At 39.5% G+C, this 24,975-nt stretch overlaps 2 protein-coding genes across 5 annotated transcripts in view; one reads left to right on the forward strand and one right to left on the reverse strand.

Moving 5' to 3' along the window:
• LOC132864072 (zinc finger protein 354C-like) overlaps window positions 1-24,975 on the forward strand; it is a 232,810-nt gene that overhangs the window by 148,861 nt on the left and 58,974 nt on the right. The gene's annotated exons all lie outside the window — the stretch shown is intronic.
• The window catches only part of LOC132864064 (adhesion G protein-coupled receptor E1), a 58,321-nt gene that overhangs the window by 28,010 nt on the left and 5,336 nt on the right, over window positions 1-24,975 (reverse strand). The window contains exons 1-7 of one of the 4 annotated variants that reach the window (XM_060897289.1): window positions 13,744-13,880; window positions 12,131-12,154; window positions 11,706-11,789; window positions 9,957-10,100; window positions 9,710-9,862; window positions 8,931-9,077; window positions 8,229-8,381 (exon numbers count right to left, since the gene is read on the reverse strand). In XM_060897289.1, the coding sequence (XP_060753272.1) occupies window positions 8,229-8,381; window positions 8,931-9,077; window positions 9,710-9,862; window positions 9,957-10,100; window positions 11,706-11,789; window positions 12,131-12,154; window positions 13,744-13,771 (733 nt within the window). In that variant the 5' untranslated portion in view covers window positions 13,772-13,880. Of the gene's footprint in view, window positions 1-8,228; window positions 8,382-8,930; window positions 9,078-9,709; window positions 9,863-9,956; window positions 10,101-11,705; window positions 11,790-12,130; window positions 12,155-13,743; window positions 13,887-21,729; window positions 21,874-23,814; window positions 23,899-24,975 lie in introns of those variants that run through there. The other 3 variants (XM_060897290.1, XM_060897291.1, XM_060897292.1) reach the window with 3 other exon arrangements.

The following is a 24,975-nucleotide window of genomic DNA, read 5'->3' on the forward strand; positions in this document are numbered from 1 at the left end:
AAACATTCTGAAGCTGAAGTGGATGAAACTTGCCATCGTTCTGTTTTGAATTTGTTTAAATTTATCACTTTTTTCAAGCAATGTGTTAGCTTTTGAAAAATGCTGTAATACTGCAAATATGTAGTTTTTTGCACTAAGGGCGAAAGGTGTGGTCAATGAACACATTTTGTGTGAAAGAAATGAAAAATGATCGACAGTTTGCTCTGCACAGACGTCTGTTTTATTGACTGGGTGAAGAAGGTGTAACACGTTAATGGAGATTTAGGATAGCCCCTCAATGTTAGGCCCGCAAAAATGGAGAACTCACAAGCGTTTCACTCACAACGGTTTATTACTCCGTACACAGGAAAAACCTCCGTACTGTAATAGCATGTTACTAAAACAAAAATGCTCATTAGTATGAGAAAATGAAGATAAAAGAGAATATCGGTTGCAGAATCAGACTTCCACACACGTGGTGTTATAACTGAAGCGCGCACTCTATTGCGCATGCGCACATTCAACTAATATACACAGTAATAAAGCAACGGCACATTGCTCTTAAAGGGGTAGCACCGTTCTTAAAGGGGTAGCGCCACTCCTCTCGTTACATATTTCACCCCCACCAAAAAGAAGGCTGCCCCCAGCCGTACACAGCCGAGGAAACAACTTTACAACCATACATGACAGAGTTGAAAAACCACTCGTTAGGGAAAGAACGACAATGCATGACAGAACAAACACGTACGTACAGTGTACACCCGCTCAGTAACACAGAGAATAAGAGTGCTAGTAACCCAAAAATAAAAGTTTCAACACATGAGTACAGAGGAAAACCAGAAACACAAACAATAAACAGTTGTTAATAACATTACCGAAAACACTGTTACCACATTATCACAACTCAAACCTTTGTGTATGAAATTGATTTGTCCACTTATGCACTGACCAATCAGAAGTAACCCTGGGAACTTTTCTCTGTATCAGTACATAACAACCCTGACCCTGAGTAGCGGAGGCAGAGAAGGGCACAGCAGCACTAGTGTCAGTAGCAGAGTGGTAAGCAATTTTCAGGAAACATTGCATCTGAACATTCTTCAACATGTCCATAGTCTGCCCGAACCACATGGTCGGTCTCAACGGATCTGTCATCCGGAGAACCAAACTCCCCATCCCAGGGAAGTGCACTCACATCATCAATGTGGGAACCTCTTTCAGGCATGACCGTGTCCCACATATGAAAAAGGCTGCAGATTCACAACATGGAATACACCTGCATCCTCTTCAGTGCTCACATTGGTAAGTCTGTAATTGACATCGGACAACCGTTTTGAAACACGAAATGGCCCAGTGAATACTGGAGCTAATTTGGCCGTAAAACTTGCGTCCACATCAGATTTATGGTGGGTCTCTCACCAAATCACCCACAGCGTAGGAAACCATACGGCGTCTCTTGTCATAGTAACGTTTTCTTTTTGCATGGCTGGCACTTAGCACAGCCCTGGCGTGATCGTGCGCATCCTGCAGCGAAGCTCTCAAGCTTTCCGGGTAAGGTATCTCAGGGTCATCAACACCCACAGAGTTTGGTTGTGTCAACAAGTCAAGCAGTGTTTCCAACTCAGGACCGTATAACATCATAGCCGGAGATAGACCTGTGCTCTCATGTTGGGCTGTCCGAAGGGCGAAACAAATTTGTGGGAGATACTTGTCCCAGAAAGTGTGTTTGTCCCCCACATAAGCACAAATGGCAGTTTTTAGAGTGCGGTTCACTCTCTCAGTGGCATTAGCTTGTGGGTGGTATGCTGAGGTAAGACGATGTTCAGTACCAAGGGCAGCGTGCTCAAAGAGATTGCTCACAAAAGGGGTACCACGATCAGAAATCAGAAAGACTGGGGCCCCGTGGCGGGCAAAGATCTCACTAAGAAATTTACTCGCTGCCACCTGAGCTGTTGTGGAGCGCACTGCACTCACCTCCACCCATTTTGAGAAGTAATCAACAGGGACAAGCAAATACTCATTTCCATGTACGTGGCAGCAGGCCGACAAAATCCACTCCAGTGTATTCCCAAGGCTTTGTTGGTTCGATTGGAATCATCAAGCCTGCCGGTTTTCTTTGACTCGGCTTAGTAAGCTGACACACTGGGCATGAAACAACATACCTCTTTATATCTGCTGCCATTTTTGGCCAAAAGAACCTCTGTCTCAGTCTAGCCAAAGTTTTCGTCACACCAAGATGACCTGCCGTTGGGTGGTCATGGTACAGTAGTATTGTAATACAGTATGCCGCATCAGAGTAGGCACAAAAAGCTTAAGCTGTTTCATAGGATGCAAGGTACAGGCAGCCTTATGATCCTTGAAATAAAGAAGACCATCATGAACAATGTGGTCCTCATCTGTACCACCCTCTTCAAGACTTTTGAGAAGATTGCCGATCACTGGGTCATCCTTTTGCATTTGCCTCACTTGCTCCTTGTCAGTTACCATGACTGAGGAGAGACACCTCAAATCCAAACCACCTATGACTGCATGAGCCGGCAGAATGCCAATGGGGTCAACACTGTGTGTCAGCGGGTTATGTGACAACGCGTCAGGGACGGTATTCCGTACACCTGGCTTGTGTACGATGGTGAAATCAAAATCCTGTAGTCGTAATGACCACCTAGCCAGACGACCAGAGGGATTTGGTCGACTCATCAACCACTTCAGACTGTTGTGGTCTGTATAAATAGTCACATGTAGGCCCTCAACGTAGGGTCTGAAATGTTCCATAGCCCAAATCACTCCTAAACACTCCTTCTCAGGAGTAGAATATGGCCTTTCTGACCTGTGCAAAGTTCTGCTCGCAAAAGCAATGGCAACGTCTCGCCCCCTGTCATCCTTCTGCATGAGAGCTGCACCGAGACCCAAGTCACAGGCATCAGTATGAATGAAAAACGGGCGAATGAAATCAGGAAAGCACAGAATGGGCTCAGAGGTAAGATAACGTTTTAAGCAATCCATTACAGTTTGGCAGTCGTCATCCCAGCCAAAAGGAGTTTCCTTCCTGGTGAGCTTAAAGAGAGGCTCAGCTTTTTGTGCATAATTTGGAATGGATAGTCTGTAATAGCCAATAAGGCCAAGAAAACCCCTCACTTGTTTTACATCTTTAGGTGTTTTGAACTGAGTCACCGCTTCAACCTTTTTCGGGTCCGGAGAAATATCGTCAGGCGTGACACGATAACCCAGAAAGACAAGCTCATTCAAGCAGAACTGACATTTACTCGGCTTGAGGGAAAGGCAAGCCTAGACAAGACTTCCTTAATGTCCGTGAGATGTTGCTCAAATGTTGGGGACGCAATGACAATGTCATCAATATAGACGGCACAGCACTTATAGATCAAGCCGGCAAGCACATTGTTCATTACCCTCTGAAATGTGGCGATAGCGTTACAAAGTCCAAAAGGAAGAACTTTGAAATGAAATAGGCCACAATGTGATATGAAAGCAGTCTTTGGTCTCGAATGCTCATCCACCGAGACCTGCCAGTACCCTCGCGAGAGATCAAGGGTGGTAAGATATCTCCCCCTAGCCAAGAAATCTAATGATTCATCCACCCTGGGAAGTGGGTAAGTCCTTCAGTGTGAGATTATTAAGGCCTCTGTAATCGACACAGAACCTAGGGGTTCCACAAGGCTTTTTGACAATTACAACAGGCGCAGACCATGGGCTTGAAGAAGGTTCAATAATGTTTTGCTCCAACATCAACTGAATCTGTTCCTCAATTATCTGTTTCTTAGCTGGAGAGGTACGATACGGTGGGAGGTGGACAGGTTTAGCATCACCTGTATCAATTACATGCTCAGCCATGGAGGTGTGACCTAAATGTCCATCAGACAAGCTCCAAAAATCCTTAAGGAGACTTAACAATTGTTCTTTTTGCCAACTTTTCAGACAAGCCAAGTCAACCTTCTCCTCTAGTATAGAGGGGCAGACATCCAAGAACATCAGGCTTTCAGCTTCAGGAGCCTCTATCCACTCAGGTAGAGCCTCATCACAAGGTTGTGAGCCACTTTCACCCACAGTCACGGTCCTTGAAGGGATACTGTATGAATGCTTACAGAAGCACGCAACATGAAATCCATCCCCAAAATAAGAGAAGAAGAAAGATTGGGATAACAACAAAACGGTGGTAAAAATGTTGTCCTTGGAAACCAACGTTTAGCCAAACAATGCCAGTGGGACTACAAGCAGTGTTGTTTGCAAGCTGAACTGGTGGGGCAGTCCATGGCTGAACTTTCTCAAGACATTTTACAACTTCAGAGACCATGTTTGCACGGACCGCTGAAATTGAGGTCCCCGTATCCAATGCTGCATCAACCGCTTTGTTAGAAAGATTCACTTTAACAAGAAATGGCTTATTCCAAAAAGAAGGAGACATACGGTCTTCAACATGTCCCAAGACAAAAGGCTCAGTCTGGGGCGTAAGAGAAGGATGAGGCATATTTACCTTCTGGGAGGAGGATTGCCTCTGTGAAAATTCCTCCCCCCTCTGAAGTTTACCTTCTGTCGAACAGGGTTTTGGTTTTGCTCTTCCCTGCTAGAATCCTCCGCAGCCATGTTAGTTTTGTCAGTGAGCCATTTAAAGTCTGATTAGCCCTCCTTTCCGTAGCCAGAGAAGAACGCTGCTCAAAGTTACAGTTTGGGCAATTTCTGGAAGTAAAACCAGGCATAGAACATGTGTAACAGTACGTTTCTCTCACTTGTTTGCTTTTCTGCACTACCGGAATGCTATGGCAGTCAGGACCAAGAGCTACATGCAGCTCATGAGCACGCATCACAAGATCAATAACTGAAGTAATCTGTGCACCATATAGTGCCACTCGGTAGCGTTCAAGGGCATGTTTGTAGATCAGATCAATTTGCTCACGTTCTGGAGGTGGAGTCTTGGGTTTTTTGAATTCTGACAACAAGTGTGCTACAAATGTCGGAAAAGGTTCACCTGGGGCTTGTACTCGGTCCAGGACACCCCGTAGGACACGATCTTAGTTATCGGACGGAAGAAAAACTGTCTGAAATAAGCTATAAAATTGTGTCCAAGAAGTTACATGCGAGCTCAGCACTGTAAACCATTTTCTGGGTTATTTAGCTAGGAAGCGCGGTAGTTCAAGCAGAATTTGTGCATCATTGAGTCCTAGAGAGTCTCTATAGGCATCCACCAATGTAAGCCAGTCATCAGGATTAATTTTTCCATCACCCATTCCAGGGGTTCTAACCTGGACTGCTGTAAGACCGAAGCTAGAGTTCGGGTCGCATTGCACAAATCCAGAGAGCTTTGAGATAAGCCTGGTACATTTTCACCTCTCGCATGTGTATTGGCAGCCGACGCCTGTGGACTGTGCTGCATTTCAACATGAGGAGCATGAACATATGGTGTAGAAGAAGCAGCAGGTATAACTTGTGTAGGTAACTGAGTTGCAGCAGGCATCATTAAGTCTCGTGTATAGCGGTCAATAATACCTCTCTGAAGATCAAGGGATTCATTTAGGCACCACGTGGTGTTATAACTGAAGCGCGCACTCTATGGCGCATGCGCACATTCAACTAATATATACTAATAAAGCAACGGCACATTGCTCTTAAAGGGGTAGCACCGTTCTAAAACGGGTAGCGCCACTCCACTCGTTACAAAGGTTTTGCCAAATTGACTAAAACAATGCAAATTAGCAATTGGTAAAAAAAAAATTACTTTATTATTATTTACTATTACTTTAAAATGTAATTCACTGCATATGTCTATAATATTATAATTAATGCATTATATATGTTGTTGTTTTGATTATAACAACTTAAACAGGAGCTTGTACATCCATGCTCCACATAATCTAAATATAATAATAATTGGATGATAAATGTTGTTAATTATACATTGCCATGTTTTTGGAAGGAGTCGACAGTGTCAGTTTTTATTAATCAGTTTTTTAACAGTAAAAAATGCAAAAAGAAAGAAAGAAAGAAAGAAATATTTAATTTAACAATTAAATAAAATTACATTTAAAATAAAAATAAATAAATAAATAAATAAACATAAGATTTTGGTCACAATTTTCATGAGAGAGGAGTTTAGACTTTGGACCTAAACTCAGTGACCTAAAGGTTTTTTTTAGTTTGTCACTCAGCGTCTCAGGAAATACAGAAGAGAGCTGAACGTTTTTCTGCTTTTGTCGACATCTTGTGTTTAAATACGGTATTGCACACATTATCTCTTCTTTTTAAAATTTTTGATTTTTGGATTGTGATTGGTCAGAAAATGTGGAGTAGTTCTCTGATAGTAGAGCAGCTTTATATTTTATTATATTGTAGCTTTATATTTATAATTATATTGATATTAATGCGTTTGATTTAATACACTGTTTCTGAGGTGTAAATAAATTGTTGAATTGTAAGCTGGTGAAGTTTTCTGTAAGAATATATTTATTTAACATTTTATACAAGGAGTCTATGGTGTCTGTGCTTTGTAATGTGTCTTTGTACGTTGTAGCTTCCCACATAGCTAACATAGAGTTATTAGCACACCTAGTGTTCAGAAATGGGAACTGCAGCAAACACTAAACCTTTATAGAGGGAAGATTTTTCCTGCCTCATGCTCACACTATGAACATTCATTCATTCATTTTCTGCTGCTTATCCGAACTACCTCGGGTCACGGGGAGCCTGTGCCTATCTCAGGCGTCATTGGGCATCAAGGCAGGATACACCCTGAACGGAGTGCCAACCCATCGCAGGGCACACACACTCTCATTCACTCACGCAATCACACACTACGGACAATTTTCCAGAGATGCCAATCAACCTACCATACATGTCTTTGGACCGGGGGAGGAAACCAGAGTACTTGGAGGAAACCCCCGAGGCACAGGGAGAACATGCAAACTCCACACACACAAGGTGGAGGCGGGAATCGAACCCCCAACCCTGGAGGTGTGAGGCAAACGTGCTAACCACTAAGCCACCGTGCCCCCCACTACAAACATATTAGGTGCAAAAATTATAGCAAATTATCTGAATCACTCATCTCATCTCACTCATTTTCTACCGCTTATCCGAACTTCTCGGGTCATGGGGAGCCTGTGCCTATCTCAGGCGTCATTCGGCATCAAGGCAGGATACACCCTGAACGGAGTGCCAACCCATCGCAGGGCACACACACACATTCACTCACACACTACGGACAATTTTCCAGAGATGCCAATCAACCTACCATGCATGTCTTTGGACCGGGGGAGGAAACCGGACTACCCGGAGGAAACCCCCGAGACACAGGGAGAACATGCAAACTCCACACACACAAGGTGGAGGCGGGAATCGAACCCCCAACCCTGGAGGTGTGAGGCAAACGTGCTAACCACTAAGCCACCGTGCCCCCCACTACAAACATATTAGGTGCAAAAATTATAGCAAATTATCTGAATCAAATAAAATCAAATCTGTCTATGATGTGTTTATGTAGGGATGTGGTAGCCTAGTGGTTAAGGTCCACAGGGTTGCCACAGCTGGGCCCCTGAGTAAGGCCCTTAACCCTCAGTTGTATAAATTGAAATAAAATTGTAAGTTACTCTGGATAAGGGTGTCAAAATGCAAATGATGTACATAACTATTTACGTTGTGTGATAAGTGGATAACATTGTTGATAATAAAGTACGATAAAGACATAGTCACAGAAGATAGATTTTATTCGAGTACAAGAAGTATACACAAAAGCCCTGGGTGTCAGAGAATTTCCATCACTCCACCTCCAAGGTTTTAATAGTTTTACATCCTGCTTTAAGTAAACATGTTTCTTTTTGTTCTTCTTCTTTAAACAAGTCTTCTGAGTGGCTCTGACTAATTAATCTGTAAGATTTGCTGTAAGATTTAGATTTAAAGATTTTAACCTGAGAAAATATGTCACTGGTAGATCTTCAGTATCCAGTGACTGACTAGTAGAAATGTGAGAAGAGTCGGATTAAACAGCTGCTGCTCACTGGCACTGGACTTATCAGTGTCAAGAACAGTTATGTTTTCAGAACTTCTTTTAGTTTCTGCAAGAAAAATATAGAAGAGATTCAGGTTCAGCTACAAATAATTTCATTTATTTCTAAACAATATCAAAATTGCATACCCTTTGCTTAGAAATAATAATAATAATAATAATAATAATAATAATAATAATAATAATAATAATAATAATAATAATAATAATGATTCTAATTCTAAGATAATTCACACCTCACCGTCACATGTAACGTTCTGTCTTGCGTTAAAGTGCTCCTGTCCGTTGCTGGCCACAAAACCAGTAGCACATGAACAGTGATAGGAACCGGGGATGTTAGAACAAACAGCATTAGAACCACAGATGGATTTATTCTCCGTACACTCGTTGATGTCTAAATGAAAAAATGATGAAAAAAATCTTAAGAATTTTCAGAATCAATATTATTTCTAATTTGCAAAACAAAAACTAATCTGCAGAACAGAACATTTTTTCCAAAGAGGTTAAAAAACAAACAGGTCCAGTGCTGTACTATAATAAAACATGACAAACAACACAGATGGCAGTCACACTGGTCTGTAAGACTAACAGAAAAGAATGACTTTTAATTCAGTTGAAAATGGGTACCTTAATGTATTATTATTATTATTATTATTATTATTATTATTATTATTATTATTATTATTATTATTAAAACTAAGAATTATATAATAATATACATGAGAGGACGTGCAGTTATTATGTCACCATGTAGACCATGTGAGATAAAAATTTATTCATAGAGCATCTTAACACTTAAAAGTTCATAAGGTTAAAAGGTGTTAGGAGTAGTGGAGAAGACATTTAAGAGGATTAAAAGATTCTCTATCAGAGGAGAAAATGGCTGAAAGGTGAAGAGTTAACAGACTGCAGAACACAATAATGCTTCTGATTCATGACTCACCGTTGCATCTAACTTCTCTTGTAGTAAACTTCTCCTCCATGTTGCTGGCCACAAATCCTGAATGGCACGTGCAGAAATAGGAGCCGTTTGTGTTACTGCATGTAGCGTTGAGAACGCATATGTTTTCCTCTGAACACTCGTCAATGTCTGCAGAAAGAACAGAAGCAGACATTCAATGTTACAGAACGTTAAAGACATTCAACATTGATGTCTAAGAGAAAAGAACAAGTGCAGAGTTTCAGGTTTATCCTGAGTGCAATGTTAATACCTGAACAAAAACATGTGAATATTACAGACACACTGACTGCTGCATTGTGCACCTTGAGTTGCAGTAAAATTATTTCGCCCGGTAGCTCAGTTATAGGAAAATAATCAACAATACGGCGATGGGATGAAGTAGAGTTACTGCAACTACAGTGTTTATTATTTTCCTATAGCAGTTCATCCCTTAATAATTTCTAATAGTTTAATTTATAATAAATTACCCGTTTCTGCTAAAGATATGTATCATGTCACAGAGCAACACACCCAGTTCCTGTTATACCATGATGTTTTGCTTCTTGGAAAAGTATTGTGATAAAGGTTTATCTTTACAATCAGATGTCGATATAATTTAATATACTATCATAAATGTACAGAAAAAACTAGTAAGAGTGCAGGAAAAGCTGTTAAATGTGTTGTGTAGTTCACAGAAATGCGTAAAAACCTGTCACATTACTCACAATCATTAAAACTAAGAAGTTGTTTCTGTGTAAATTCTAAGATAATTCACACCTCACCGTCGCATGTAACGTTCTGTCTTGCGTTAATGTGCTTCTGTCCGTTGCTGGCCACAAAACCAGTAGCACATGAACACTGATAGGAACCGTGGATGTTATCACAAACAGCATTAGGACCACAGATGGATTTATTCTCCGTACACTCGTTGATGTCTAAGAGAAAAGAACAAGCGCAGAGGTTCAGGTTTATCCTGAGTGCAATGTTAATACCTGAACAAAAACATGTGAATATTACAGACACACTGACCTTTGCATGGTCCACCTTTATCTTGAGTGAAGTTAAATAATTTTGCCCTGTAGCCCTGTTCACACTGACAGTAGTAGCTACCAATTGTGTTGTAACAAACTGCATTGTTACCACATAATCCTTCTTCTTCACATTCATCATAATCTGTGTTATAGGACGGAAATCACACATGAAAAATAAACACATTCATTACTGTACAGGATGAAAAAAATCTTAAGAAATTTCAGAATCATGTAAACACTCATTTATTCAGTATTATTTCTAATTTGCAAAACAAAAACTAATCTGCAGAACAGAAAAGTTTCAAAGAGGTTTAAAAAAAAAACAACAACAAACAGGATAAATAAATTAGATTTTTTTGATTTCACACAGGTCCAGTGATAAATTAGATTAATACAAACCCGATTCCAAAAAAGTTGGGACACTGTACAAATTGTGAATAAAAAAGGAATGCAATAATTTACAAATCTCATAAACTTATTTTATTCACAATAGATTATAGATAACATATCAAATGTTGAAAGTGAGACACTTTGAAATGTCATGCTAAATATTGGCTCGTTTTGGATTTCATGAGAGCTACCAAAAAAGTTGGGACAGGTAGCAATAAGAGGCCAGAAAAGTTAAATGTACATATAAGGAACAGCTGAAGGACCAATTTGCAACTTAGTCGGTCAAATGGCAACATGATTGGGTATAAAAAGAGCCTCTTAGTGTTGCAGTGTCTCTCAGAAGTCAAGATGGGCAGAGGATCACCAATTCCCCCAATGCTGTGGCGAAAAATAGTGGAGCAAAATCAGAAAGGAGTTTCTCAGAGGCCTTGATGCCCGATGACGCCTGAGATAGGCACAGGCTCCCCGTGACCCGAGGTAGTTCGGATAAGCGGTAGAAGATGAGTGAGTGAGTGAGTTTCTCAGAGAAAAATTGTAAAGAGTTTGAAGTTATCATCATCTACAGTGCATAATATCATCCAAAGATTCAGAGAATCTGGTACAATCTCTGGCATGGACAGCTTACACATATGGAAAGGCACCATCAATGCTGAAAGGTATATCCAAGGTCTAGAACAACATATGCTCCCATGCAGTCGTCGTCTCTTTCAGGGAAGACCTTGCATTTTCCAACATGACAATGCCAGACCAAATACTGCATCAATTACAACACCGTGGCTGTGTAGAAGAAGGATCTGGGTACTGAAATGGCAGCCTGCAGTCCAGATCTTTGACCCATAGAAAACATTTGGCGCATCATAAAGAGGAAGATGCGACAAAGAAGACCTAAGACAGTTGAGCAACTAGAAGCCTGTATTAGACAAGAATGGGACAACATTCCTATTCCTAAACTTGAGCAGCTCGTCTCCTCAGTCCCCAGACGTTTGCAGACTGATGTCTGAGGGGATGTCACACAGTGGTAAACATGGCCTTGTCCCAACCATTTTTGAGATGTGTTGATGACATGAAATTTAAAATCAACTTATTTTTCCCTTAAAATGATACATTTTCTCAGTTTAAACATGTATTCTGAATAAAATATTGAAATTCAAAACTTCCACATCATTGCATTCTGTTTTTATTCACAATTTGTACAGTGTCCCAACTTTTTGGAATCGGGTTTGTATAATGAAAGCTCACAAAGCGACTAAACACGTCATCAGGTTAGTCTTAAAGGGGATTAAAAACTGTTAAGGAAAATAATGCACATATCTTATTATGATGTATTATCTAATATATGTTGCAGGTTTGTCCTTACCTTCACAACCGTCTTTATCTTGTACATATCCAGTATCACAGTTTACAGAAGCAGTCACACTGGTCTGTACGACTAACAGAAGAGCTGCAGGAAAAGAATGAACTTTAATTCAGTTGAAACTGGGTACCTTAAGTTATTATTATTATTATTATTATTATTATTATTATTATTATTATAACTAATAATAATATAATACTAAACATGAGAGGACCTGCAGTTGTTATATCACCATGTACACCATATAAGACTTAATCCAATAGTCCACTTATGGAGAAACGTGTGTTTCAGAAGGATCTGCATTGTAAAGCCCAGTTTGATGTTTCTCACAGTATTTAATTAATTATTATCATTTTAAAGCATGTCATGCTTTGTGTGAGTTTTTAATAGTAGGACCATAACATCAATATGTTTAAATAAAAGCTTGCCTGGCCAGCAGTCCCACAACAATCCTGTATAATAAAAGACAGAACTGTCGTTTTAAAATAAGGTCCATGTGTCAGGTCAACACCAGAATCAACATGAGACGCCATTTTCCAGAAAACACCACAGCATACAAACATGGCCACCATGGACTACATTTCCCAATATCCACAAACTCAGCTCTTGTAGGAGTCAAAAGTTTTCAAACAGATTTTTTTTCTATTTATTTTATTTTTATGAATATCACATTTTGTAAATTCTGAACACTGCTGTAAATGAACATGAATATGTTTCTTTGTGTCGTCTTTGATAGATAAAGCCCTGATCTTCGCATTCTCATGGCAGGATATGCTGGTAGCAGGTCTTTTTTATTTCTGTCTTTTAAAACATCTAAAATTATGTGAACACATCTTTTTTAATAGATCCAAACTGAGTTTATGGTAACAAACGAAAATATATACACAGTGGTGATTAATATTAGAACACAATTTATAAACACTCCAGGACATCACTTGTTTCTCCCACTGCTCTGGTGTGATCTCCAATCTTCTTCCAGCCTCTTCCACTGTTCAGTAACTGTAGTTGGTTTCTTTCAGTGTTCTTGCCTAAAGGAACCTGTTTTGCAGTGTGACTGGGGTGGATTGTCTAGCATGAACATTACAGGATGATTGAGAGAAGCTCACGGGGAAGGAACCACATGTTATTGAAGGAGGTTCTGAATTACATTCAACCTTCCATGTAGCTGTATAAGAAACACAACTCTTGCTGCAGAAAACATCTAAGTTTAATTTATTTTGGTCCAATGTTCCACTTTGTTGGAATAATCACTTGGTGTTGCTGTGTTTTTGCTGTTGATAAATGATGCTCTCTTATTACTATGAGTAAAGTTTCTAAATTAAAGTACATTTAAAGGATTTGTATACAAGACACAACACACCCTGAATAACTTTTCTTCATACCCTTGCAGTTCTGTACCACAAAGTTTTGATTTTCTGTTATTTTGTTGTTTTGTGTGTGTGCGTGTGTGTTTTTTTCACACACAAGCTTTAGTTTAATTTAAGGTTGTATGTCACATACGTAGAAATTTCACCACTTCCTTCCCCATATGAAGACTAGGAATAGAGAACCAAAAATGTTTGTCCAGATGTAGATTTTAAAGTAGTTTATTAATGTTTCAGTGTTTATTAGGAACACCTTTGCACCTACATAATCATGAAACTACTTAAGAAGTCGATCGTGTCACATCCATGCAAATCTATAAAAAGGTCACAAGCTTCAGTTAATGTGCAGATCAAGCAGCAGAATGAGGGAAAGTCTGATCTCAGCGACTTTGGTGGTTGGTATCAAGACAAGTAAAGAGAAGTCAAGATTTAAGAGGTTTTACTATCCATTTTTAACACAATAGCTGGCGCAGTACAGTGAACTAAAAGAACACACACACACACACACACCAGTCTTTGGCACCTCCCAAAATCTCATCAAAACTATGAGAGTTGAAAAGTTTCTAACAGATAACAGTGTCACCTACAAACAGCTCAACACCTTTTAAATGATCCCCTCAGAAAAAACCTCCAAAGCCATGATAAGACAGAAGCACACAGATATAGATGTGACTCACCCAAAACCAGGAGATACAGGCAGTTCATGGTGTCGATCTATCTTTCTTCTCTTCCAGCCCCACCTCTGTTGTAGAAGCACGGAGCTTTAGATATACAGTGAAAGCCCTCAGAGTTCTGCCCCTCTGGAGGCAGGTCAACCTCTACAAGGTTTGCTGTCATGCTGTCAGTCATCACAGATACATAAGAGACTCTTAGATTGTATTGGCTGTGTTTATACACGGAGGCATGAAGTTATAATGAAATAATCAGTAATAACATGCAATTTCGAAAATAAAGAATTTCATAATCATAATGTTTTATTCCTCTGATAATTTTTTTTTTCTAATTTTCCAAGTTTTATTTATTAAAGCACTATGTGTACTTTTTATGCCTTTATAGTAACATTTCATCTTTTGGTGCATCCACAGCTATAAACAGAATATTACCCCACAACCTTTTGTGTTACTGAGAAACAAGTCATGCACCAAAAATGAATGAATGAATTAATGAATTTGTTTATTTATTGTACTTTTATTTTTTGTTTATTTAAGCTGTACTTAGTTCAATTTAAGGTAGTAACCAAGCTGATATTACAGTGCTTGGATACTATGATGTTGGCTTGTAAATTTATCACACCATACACTTTTTGAACCATTAACCCTTGGCATAGTCAAGTCACTTTTTTTGTCACATCACCACAGCACATGTGCCTTGGTGAGTGAAATTCTTAGGAGCAAACTCCAGAAATTCCGGAACAATTGTACAGATAATGAGTTGACATGTGAAAATGTGCAATTTGCTCATACATATAGTCAGTGCAATTTTATGTGTACAATATGTACAATTTGTTAATATGTACAGTTAACAAACAGATAATGAAATCAACATGTGAACATATGCAATATGCTCATACATATAGTCAGTACACACAGTGTACTATTGACATCCTTACAGTAGCACTACACATTATATGCAATATGTACTTATATACGTATATGTGTAAATATATTATATATAAAATACTATAAGGTGCAACAGATTGTACAGGTACAGAAGTGACATGATTGTGCATCGGATGTATCTAGTGGTAACAGATGGATTATTGTATTAAATGCAGTGTGTATGTATAGTCCAGTATGTATAAATGCAGTGTGTATATATAGTCCAGTGTGGATAGTCCGAAGTTAAAGTGCAGTGTGTGGCATACCATATTGTGAAAGTATGCTGTAGGGTGTATTAGTTGTGACTGTTAATTAGTCTGATAGCCTGAGGGAAAAAGCTATCCCTCAGTCGGCTATTGCGGGATCGGATGCTACGGAGGCGTCTTCCTGAGTGAAGCAGAAAGAGCAGTCTGTGGGACGGGTGGCTGGAGTCACTGATGATCCTCCGGGCTTTCCTTATACACCGCCTGGTGTAGATGTCCTGGAGGGAAGGAAGCTCACCTCCAACAATGTGGCTGGCAGTTCGCACGACCCTTTTCAGGGCTTTATGGTTGTCAGCGGTGCTGTTTCCAAACCAGGCAGTGATGCAGCCCGTCAGGATGCTCTCTATAGTGCAGGTGTAGAATGTTCTGAGGTTGCTGGGGCTCTTTCCAAACTTCCTCAGCCGTCTCAGGAAGAAGAGGCGTTGGTGTGCCTTCTTCAGTACTGCATCAGTGTGTGTGGCCCAGGTGAGATCCTCGCTGATGTTAACACCGAGAAAGTTAAAGCTGCTCACCTGCTCCACAGGTGTCTTGTTGATGTTGATAGGTTTATGTTCACTCCTGTCTCCTGAAATCCACCACCAGCTCCTTGGTCTTGTCAATGTTGAGTGAGAGGTGTTTCTCCCTGACACCATGTAGTCAGGGTGCTCACCTCCTCTCTGTAGGCAGTCTCATCATTGTCGTTGATCAGGCCTATTGTGTCGTCAGCGAATTTGACGATGACGTTGGAGCTGTGTGTGGCTGCACAGTCATGTGTGTACAGGGAGCACAGGAGTCCGCTGAGGACACAGCCCTGAGGAGTACCAGTGTTGAGGGCCAGTGGGGATGAACTGTTGCTGCCCAATCTAACCACCTGACTTCTGCCTGTCAATAAGTCCAGAATCCAGCTGCACAGGGATCTTTTTAGTCCCAGAGTCTGGAGCTTTGTAACAAGTGTGGCAGACACTATAATGTTAAATGCTGAGCTGTAGTCCACAAACAGCATTCTCACATAGGTGTTCTTATTTTCCAGGTGGGAGAGAGCAGTGCGAAGGGTGAAAGCAACAGCATCGTCTGTGGAACGGTTGCTACGATATGCAAATTGTAGTGGGTCCAGTGAGGCAGGCAGCACAGAGCAGATGTAATCTCTGATGTGTCTCTCAAAACACTTGCTGAAGATGGGTGTGAGAGCTACTGGCCTCCAGTCATTTAGGCATGTGATTTTATTTTTCATTGGTATGGGCACAATGGTGGATTTTTTATATCACGATGGAACCACAGACAGACAGGGAGAGGTTGAAAATGTCTGTGAAGACACCGGCCAGTTGGGATGCGCATGCTCGGAGCACACGGCCTGGGATGCCATCAGGACCCGCAGCCTTGCGGATGTTTACCCGTCAGAAGGATCAGGTTGTAACACTTTCCCTCTTAAAAATATGCTGGGGTGCCAGACAGAGATAAATACTCTGTCAATTACAGTAAGGATTGTTAGTCCAATCAGAAGGAGAGTGAACAAAGGACACATGTATCTTAAGGCATACTCATCACACATATCCCAAATCTTGGAAGAGCAAACCAAATAAGGAAGAAGTACAACTTTTCACCATAATGCAATATTCAGTGTATTCAATAATAACAATGCACCAATTCCATCACACCACATAACACAATTCTTTAGCAATAAACACCAGCATAACCAACATCAACAGCAGAAAATATTCATCTCACAACCCTTCAGCACAGTTAAATAGTCTGAAAAATAAAGAATTGTACAAATAAGAATAAAGGAAAGTCAAAGTCACCAGTTCATCAGTAATGTCACTCAATCCATTGCGTCCAGGGTATTAAGCAGAAGTAACTTACAAAGCCAGTTTAATGGCGCTGGGTAAAGATCACCAGTTACTCACAACTCCACCAGCTTTCCAGAGTTAAAGAGCAGCTCCCGATCAGCTCCATCCGTATTTATCTTCATTGGTTTAACTCCATTCACGATACAAGCACTCCGTTATATACAGCGACATACTCCATACACCAGTGAATTCCTTCAATAGAGTAAATATCCGTTCGCCGGCGTAACATACTTTCCGTCGCAACAACACCATAAACACGGCTTTCATAGACGTGAGTCTCCCGGTGAACTGCCCTTCTCTTTTTTACCTTTTTGTTATCGCCGCCATGGCTCTTTTTAAGCGCCTTTAGCAGCTACGTCAGCATACTTCCGGGATTGCCCGGGCGGACCAACATAGGCGCCATCTTTATTGCGGCCGCTTTTTCCAATACTCTACACCCCTACACCAATGAACCGCGCCATACCCCGAGACCAACAACACAAACCCAATGCGTGCCCACGAAAGTGCACTGTTACAAGGTTACATCCGCGACAGAGACCTTTACACTGTAAACAATAATTACTTATTTTGTTTTGTTTTAAAGCACAACATGTCTGACCTTATAACCTACTATTAATGCACTTACTGAGAGATGTCATGGCTAATAAACTACAGTATAGATCCATTTAGCTCCATGTAGACTTATTTCTACAGAAGTATATAGACTACTCTGTTTACAGTAGATTTTTGATGGATCACATTAAATCTTTAGTCAGATGTCACCTCTCAGTGACTCTCTCAGCAGTTCTATTACTATCTATTACATCTTAACAGTTTACCAGAAACTCTACCACAACCACTTTCTTTCAGAGATGAAGACTAAGAATAGAGAACCAACAGATAAAACAGAAGTTAATGTGAATTCCTGGTACATGTAAGTGACCATTTGAATGTGTGGTATTGGATTTTTTTCTGCAAGCTTTATTAATCAATTTAATTTGTTTTAATTAGAAGAAAAAAAACAGAGTACCAGAATGATTCAACAGATCCAGAGCTACATAAATGCATCAAGAGGGTGATTTTTCCCCCCTTTACTTAATGAAAGCTGAAGTTATACTGAATTCATAGTTATGTAACAGAATCCCATACAAAATATATACATCACATATTTTCATGTTTATTTTATGTAATTTTGTTGCTCTGTATTGTATGTAAAGGGTTTTTGTAAGATTTGCTTAAAGGATTTTCAGGTTTTTGCCAGCAGTTTTTTGGGGTGCACATACTTTTGGCAGTGTACAAATACTGGCAAAAACGTGAAACTCCTATAAGCAGTACTTAAAAAGAATAATAATAAAGAAAACTCTTCATATTTTTCTTTTTTTTATTTATCTTTTGGATAAATTACCGTACACACTGCTGGTTTCTCTTACATTACTTTTATTTTCAAAATGGAAGGGACGTTGTCATGGGAAACGTTGTTAGCATAAAGCGACTAGCTGGCTAGATAATTTTTATTGCTTTACCTCAGAAATAGTACATATTTTGTCTTTTGTGTTGAATTATTCTCCAACAACAGTGATGTGCTTGTTACTGGGTGCTACCGGCGTCAGAATGGGTAACAAGTTGGAAAGAAATGTCCCAAAAATGTGTCGCAAAAGCCACAAGACTCAAACAACATTCAGGTGACATTATTACCACGAAGCATCTGCACAGCTGTAATAGTGAGGATTGTGCACTGAGCTTGTAAGCAGCAGAATAAAGGTGTTAGCCATAAGCGCAGATCATTTTCCACATGAACAATGGCTCAGTATTTGTTGTGTGATGCTACAGAGGAAGCAGCTATGTGCATTAGTTACTTTTCATAGTAGAGATGAACACAAGCTGCATTCCAAATAGGACAGAACAGCCCAATTTAGATGTAACCCGATGTACTGTAATATTAAGATCACGTACAGTATACTGTAAGATTTAAAGTCACTTCTACAAAAGTCTTTATACAGTCTGATTCAGCATGAATGTCAAGCAGTTCATCTCATCTCCAAAACAAACCACAAAACACATCATACATGTCTGAAAATAAAGACAGCTCTCACTCAGGAAGCACACGCTGTTCCTCAGACCTACAGGAGAGTTACAGAAACTATGAACTTCTTTGAAGCTTAAATGTTTTGTCGAAATTCAGAAATGCTGCCATTTTTTTAATATCCTATATTTTATTCGAGGTCTTTATAGAAATATATCATTCCCCATTTCTTTAACACTCCTTTTCCTACAAACTGCCTTCCTTCATCCAAGAAAAAAACATTCTGAAGCTGAAGTGGATGAAACTTGCCATCGTTCTGTTTTGAATTTGTTTAAATTTATCACTTTTTTCAAGCAATGTGTTAGCTTTTGAAAAATGCTGTAATACTGCAAATATGTAGTTTTTTGCACTAAGGGCGAAAGGTGTGGTCAATGAACACATTTTGTGTGAAATAAATGAAAAATGATCGACAGTTTGCTCTGCACAGACGTCTGTTTTACTGACTGGGTGAAGAAGGTTTTGCCAAATTGACTAAAACAATGCAAATTAGAAATCGTTAAAAAATCCTATTATTTTAAAATGTAATTCACTGCATATGTCTATAATATTATAATTAATGCACTCATTCATATACGTTGTTATTTTGATTATAACAATTTAAACAGGAGCTTGTACATCCATGCTCCACATAATCTAAATCTAATAATAATTGGATGAAAAATGTTGTTAAATATATGGTGGCATGTTTTTGGAAGGAGTCGACAGTGTCAGTTTTTATTAATCAGTTTTTTTTAACAGTGTAAAATGCAAAAAGAAAGAAAGAAAGAAAAAAAGAAAGAAAGAAAGAAAGAAATATTTAATTTAACAATTAAATAAAATTACATTTAAAATAAAAATAAATAAATAAAAAAACATAAGATTTTGGTCACAGGAAAATTTTCATGAGAGAGGAGTTTAGACTTTGGATCTAAACTCAGTGACCTAAAGGTTTTTTTAGTTTGTTACTCAGCGTCTCAGGAAATACAGAAGAGAGCTGAACGTTTTTCTGCTTTTGTCGACATCTTGTGTTTAAATACGGTACTGCACACATTATCTCTTCTTTTTAAACGCTGTTGAATTTTGGATTGTGATTGGTCAAAAAATGTGGAGTAGTTCTCTGATAGTAGAGCAGCTTTATATTTTATTATATTGTAGCTTTATATTCATAATTATATTGATATTAATGCGTTTGATTTAATACACTGTTTCTGAGGTGTAAATAAATTGTTGAATTGTAAGCTGGTGAAGTTTTCTGTAAGAATATATTTATTTAACATTTTATACAAGGAGTCTATGGTGTCTGTGCTTTGTAATGTGTCTTTGTACGTTGTAGCTTCCCACATAGCTTCCATAGAGTTATTAGCACACCTAGTGTTCAGAAATGGGAACTGCAGCAAGCACTAAACCTTTATAGAGGGAAGATTTTTCCTGCCTCATGCTCACACTATGAACATTCATTCATTCCTTTTCTGCTGCTTATCTGAACTACCTCGGGTCACGGGGAGCCTGTGCCTATCTCAGGCGTCATTGGGCATCAAGGCAGGATACACCCTGGACGGAGTGCCAACCCATCGCAGGGCACACACACACTCTCATTCACTCACGCAATCACACACTACGGACAATTTTCCAGAGATGCCAATCAACCTACCATGCATGTCTTTGGACCGGGGGAGGAAACCAGAGTACCTGGAGGAAACCCCCGAGGCACAGGGAGAACATGCAAACTCCACACACACAAGGTGGAGGCGGGAATCGAACCCCCAACCCTGGAGGTGTGAGGCAAACGTGCTAACCACTAAGCCACCGTGCCCCCCACTACAAACATATTAGGTGCAAAAATTATAGCAAATTATCTGAATCAAATAAAATCAAATCTGTCTATGATGTGTTTATGTAGGGATGTGGTAGCCTAGTGGTTAAGGTCCACAGGGTTGCCACAGCTGGGCCCCTGAGTAAGGCCTTTAACCCTCAGTTGTATAAATTGAAATAAAATTGTAAGTTACTCTGGATAAGGGTGTCAAAATGCAAATGATGTACATAACTATTTACGTTGTGTGATAAGTGGATAACATTGTTGATAATAAAGTACGATAAAGACATAGTCACAGAAGATAGATTTTATTCGAGTACAAGAAGTATAAAGAAAAGCCCTGGGTGTCAGAGAATTTCCATCACTCCACCTACAAGGTTTTAATAGTTTTACATCCTGCTTTAAGTAAACATGTTTCTTTTTGTTCTTCTTCTTTAAACAAGTCTTCTGAGTGGCTCTGACTAATTAATCTGTAAGATTTGCTGTAAGATTTAGATTTAAAGATTTTAACCTGAGAAAATATGTCACTGGTAGATCTTCAGTATCCAGTGACTGACTAGTAGAAATGTGAGAAGAGTCGGATTAAACAGCTGCTGCTCACTGGCACTGGACTTATCAGTGTCAAGAACAGTTATGTTTTCAGAACTTCTTTTAGTTTCTGCAAGAAAAATATAGAAGAGATTCAGGTTCAGCTGCAAATTTAATTTATTTCTAAATAAACAATATCGAAATTGCATACCCTTTGCTTAGAAATGATAATAATAATAATAATAATAATAATAATAATATTAATAATAATAATAATAATAATAATAATAATAATAATAATAATAATAATAATAATAATAATAATTCTAAGATAATTCACACCTCACCTTTGCATGTAACGTTCTGTCTTGCGTTAAAGTGCTCCTGTTTGTTGCTGGCCACAAAACCAGTATCACATGAACACTGATAGGAACCGTGGAGGTTAGTGCAAACAGCATTAGGACCACAGATGGAATTATTCTCCGTACACTCATTGATGTCTAAGAGAAAAGAACAAGTGCAGAGGTTCAGGTTTATCCTGAGTGCAATGTTAATACCTGAACAAAAACATGTGAATATTACAGACACACTGACCTTTGCATGGTCCACCTTTATCTTGAGTGAAGTTAAATAATTTCGCCCTGTAGCCCTGTTCACACTGACAGTAGTAGCTACCATTTGTGTTGTAACAAACTGCATTGTTACCACATAATCCTTCTTCTTCACATTCATCCTCATCTGTGTTATAGGACGGAAATCACACATGAAAAATAAACACATTCATTACTGTACAGGATGAAAAAAATCTTAAGAAATTTCAGAATCATGTAAACACTCATTTACTCAGTATTATTTCTAATTTGCAAAACAAAAACTAATCTGCAGAACAGAAAAGTTTCAAAGAGGTTTAAAAAAAAACCAACAAACAGGATAAATAAATTAGATTTTTTTGATTTCACACAGGTCCAGTGATAAATCAGTTAATACAAACCCGATTGGGACACTGTACAAAAAAGTTGGGACACTGTACAAATTGTGAACAAAAAAGGAATGCAATAATTTACAAATCTCATAAACTTGTTTTATTCACAATAGATTATAGATAACATATCAAATGTTGAAAGTGAGACACTTTGAAATGTCATGCTAAATATTGGCTCGTTTTGGATTTCATGAGAGCTACCAAAAAAGTTGGGACAGGTAGCAATAAGAGGCCAGAAAAGTTAAATGTACATATAAGGAAGAGCTGAAGGACCAATTTGCAACTTAGTCGGTCAAATGGCAACATGATTGGGTATAAAAAGAGCCTCTTAGTGTTGCAGTGTCTCTCAGAAGTCAAGATGGGCAGAGGATCACCAATTCCCCCAATGCTGCGGCGAAAAATAGTGGAGCAAAATCAGAAAGGAGTTTCTCAGAGAAAAATTGCAAAGAGCTTGAAGTTATCATCATCTACAGTGCATAATATCATCCAAAGATTCAGAAAATCTGGAACAATCTCTGTGCATAAGGGTCAAGGCCGGAAAACCATACTGGATGCCCGTGATCTTCGGGCCCTTAGACGGCACTGCATCACATACAGGAATGCTACTGTAATGGAAATCACAACATGGGCTCAGGAATACTTCCAGAAAACATTGTCAGTGAACACAATCCACTGTGCCATTCGCCGTCGCCGGCTAAAACTCTATAGGTCAAAAAGATCCTGTATCTAAACATGATCCAGAAGTGCAGGCGTTTTCTCTGTGCCAAGGCTCATTTAAAATGGACTGTGGCAAAGTGGAAAACTGTTCTGTGGTCAGACGAATCAAAATTCGAAGTTCATTTTGGAAAACTGGGACGCCATGTCATCCGGACTAAAGAGGACAAGGACAACCCAAGTTGTTATCAGTGCTCAGTTCAGAAGCCTGCATCTTTGATGGTATGGGGTTGCATGAGTGTGTGTGGCATGGACAGCTTACACATCTGGAAAGCACCATCAATGCTGAAAGGTATATCCAAGGTCTAGAACAACATACACGCCCATCCAGACGTCTCTTTCAGGGAAGACCTTGCATTTTCCAACATGAAAATGCCAGACCACATACTGCATCAATTACAACACCGTGGCTGTGTAGAAGAAGGATCTGGGTACTGAAATGGCAGCCTGCAGTCCAGATATTTCACCCATAGATAACATTTGACGCATCATAAAGAGGAAGATGCGACAAAGAAGACCTAAGACAGTTGAGCAACTAGAAGCCTGTATTAGACAAGAATGGGACAACATTCCTATTCCTAAACTTGAGCAACTTGTCTCCTCAGTCCCCAGACGTTTGCAGACTGATGTCTGAGGGGATGTCACACAGTGGTAAACATGGCCTTGTCCCAACCATTTTTGAGATGTGCTGATGCCATGAAATTTAAAATCAACTTATTTTTCCCTTAAAATGATACATTTTCTCAGTTAAAACATTTGATATGTCATCTATGTGGTACTTCCATAACATTGCATTCTGTTTTTATTCACAATTTGTACAGTGTCCCAACTTTTTTGGAATCGGGTTTGTATAATGAAAGCTCACAAAGCGACTAAACACGTCATCAGGTTAGTCTTAAAGGGGATTAAAAACTGTTAAGGAAAATAATGCACATATCTTATTATGATGTATTATCTAATATATGTTGCAGGTTTGTCCTTACCTTCACAAACGCCTCTATCTTGTACATATCCAGTATCACAGGTTACAGAAGCAGTCACACTGGTCTGTACGACTAACAGAAGAGCTGCAGGAAAAGAATGAACTTTAATTCAGTTGAAACTGGGTACCTTAAGTTATTAGGGGTCAAGCCCCGAAGGGGCGTAGACACCTATTGTTATCGTTAGTTTTCTTCTTCTTCTTATTATTATTATTATTATTCCGTCCGTCATTGAAGTCAATGGCAGCCCTATGAACCGTACGTAGGAAAGTTATGAAATTTGGCACACATGTAGAGGCCAGTCTTAGAAGTTACTGTAGCAACTTTGGTGTGTCTAGCTCAAACCGTCTAGCGCCACCAACAGTCCAAAAACCCAATTTTGTGCTGAATCGTAAGGCCTAGAGGCAAAATTCTTGCAACATCAGAATCAGAATCAGAATCACAAAGGTCTTTATGAGGGACACACACACATTTACACACACATTTACACACACACTTACTCACACACACACACACTCTCACACACACTCTCACACACACACACACTCACACACACACACATACACTTACACACACATTTACACACACACACTTACTCACACACACACACACTCTCACACACACTCTCACACACACACACACTCACACACACACACATACACTTACACACACATTTACACACACACACTTACTCACAATCGAAAACATACTCACACTCGCACACTCACATACTCACACACACACTCTCACACACACACACAGACACTCACACACACTCACACTCACACACACTCACACTCACACAGACACACACACACGCACTTACACACACACACTCACACAGACACACTCACACACACACACACACAGACACACACAGACAATCACACTCACACACACACACACACCCTCTCACACACACACAGACACACACAGACACTTACACACACACACACAGACACACACAGACACTCACACTCACACAGACACACACACTCACACAGACGAGGAACACACACTTACACACACATTTACACACACACTCGCACACTCACATACTCACACACACACTCACATACACACACATTTACACACACACACTCTCTCACACACACACACACACACACTCACACGGACACACTCACACAGACATACTCACACACA

This window comes from Tachysurus vachellii, chromosome 21, assembly GCF_030014155.1.
Source record: "Tachysurus vachellii isolate PV-2020 chromosome 21, HZAU_Pvac_v1, whole genome shotgun sequence".
In the NCBI taxonomy this organism is placed as follows: domain Eukaryota; kingdom Metazoa; phylum Chordata; class Actinopteri; order Siluriformes; family Bagridae; genus Tachysurus; species Tachysurus vachellii.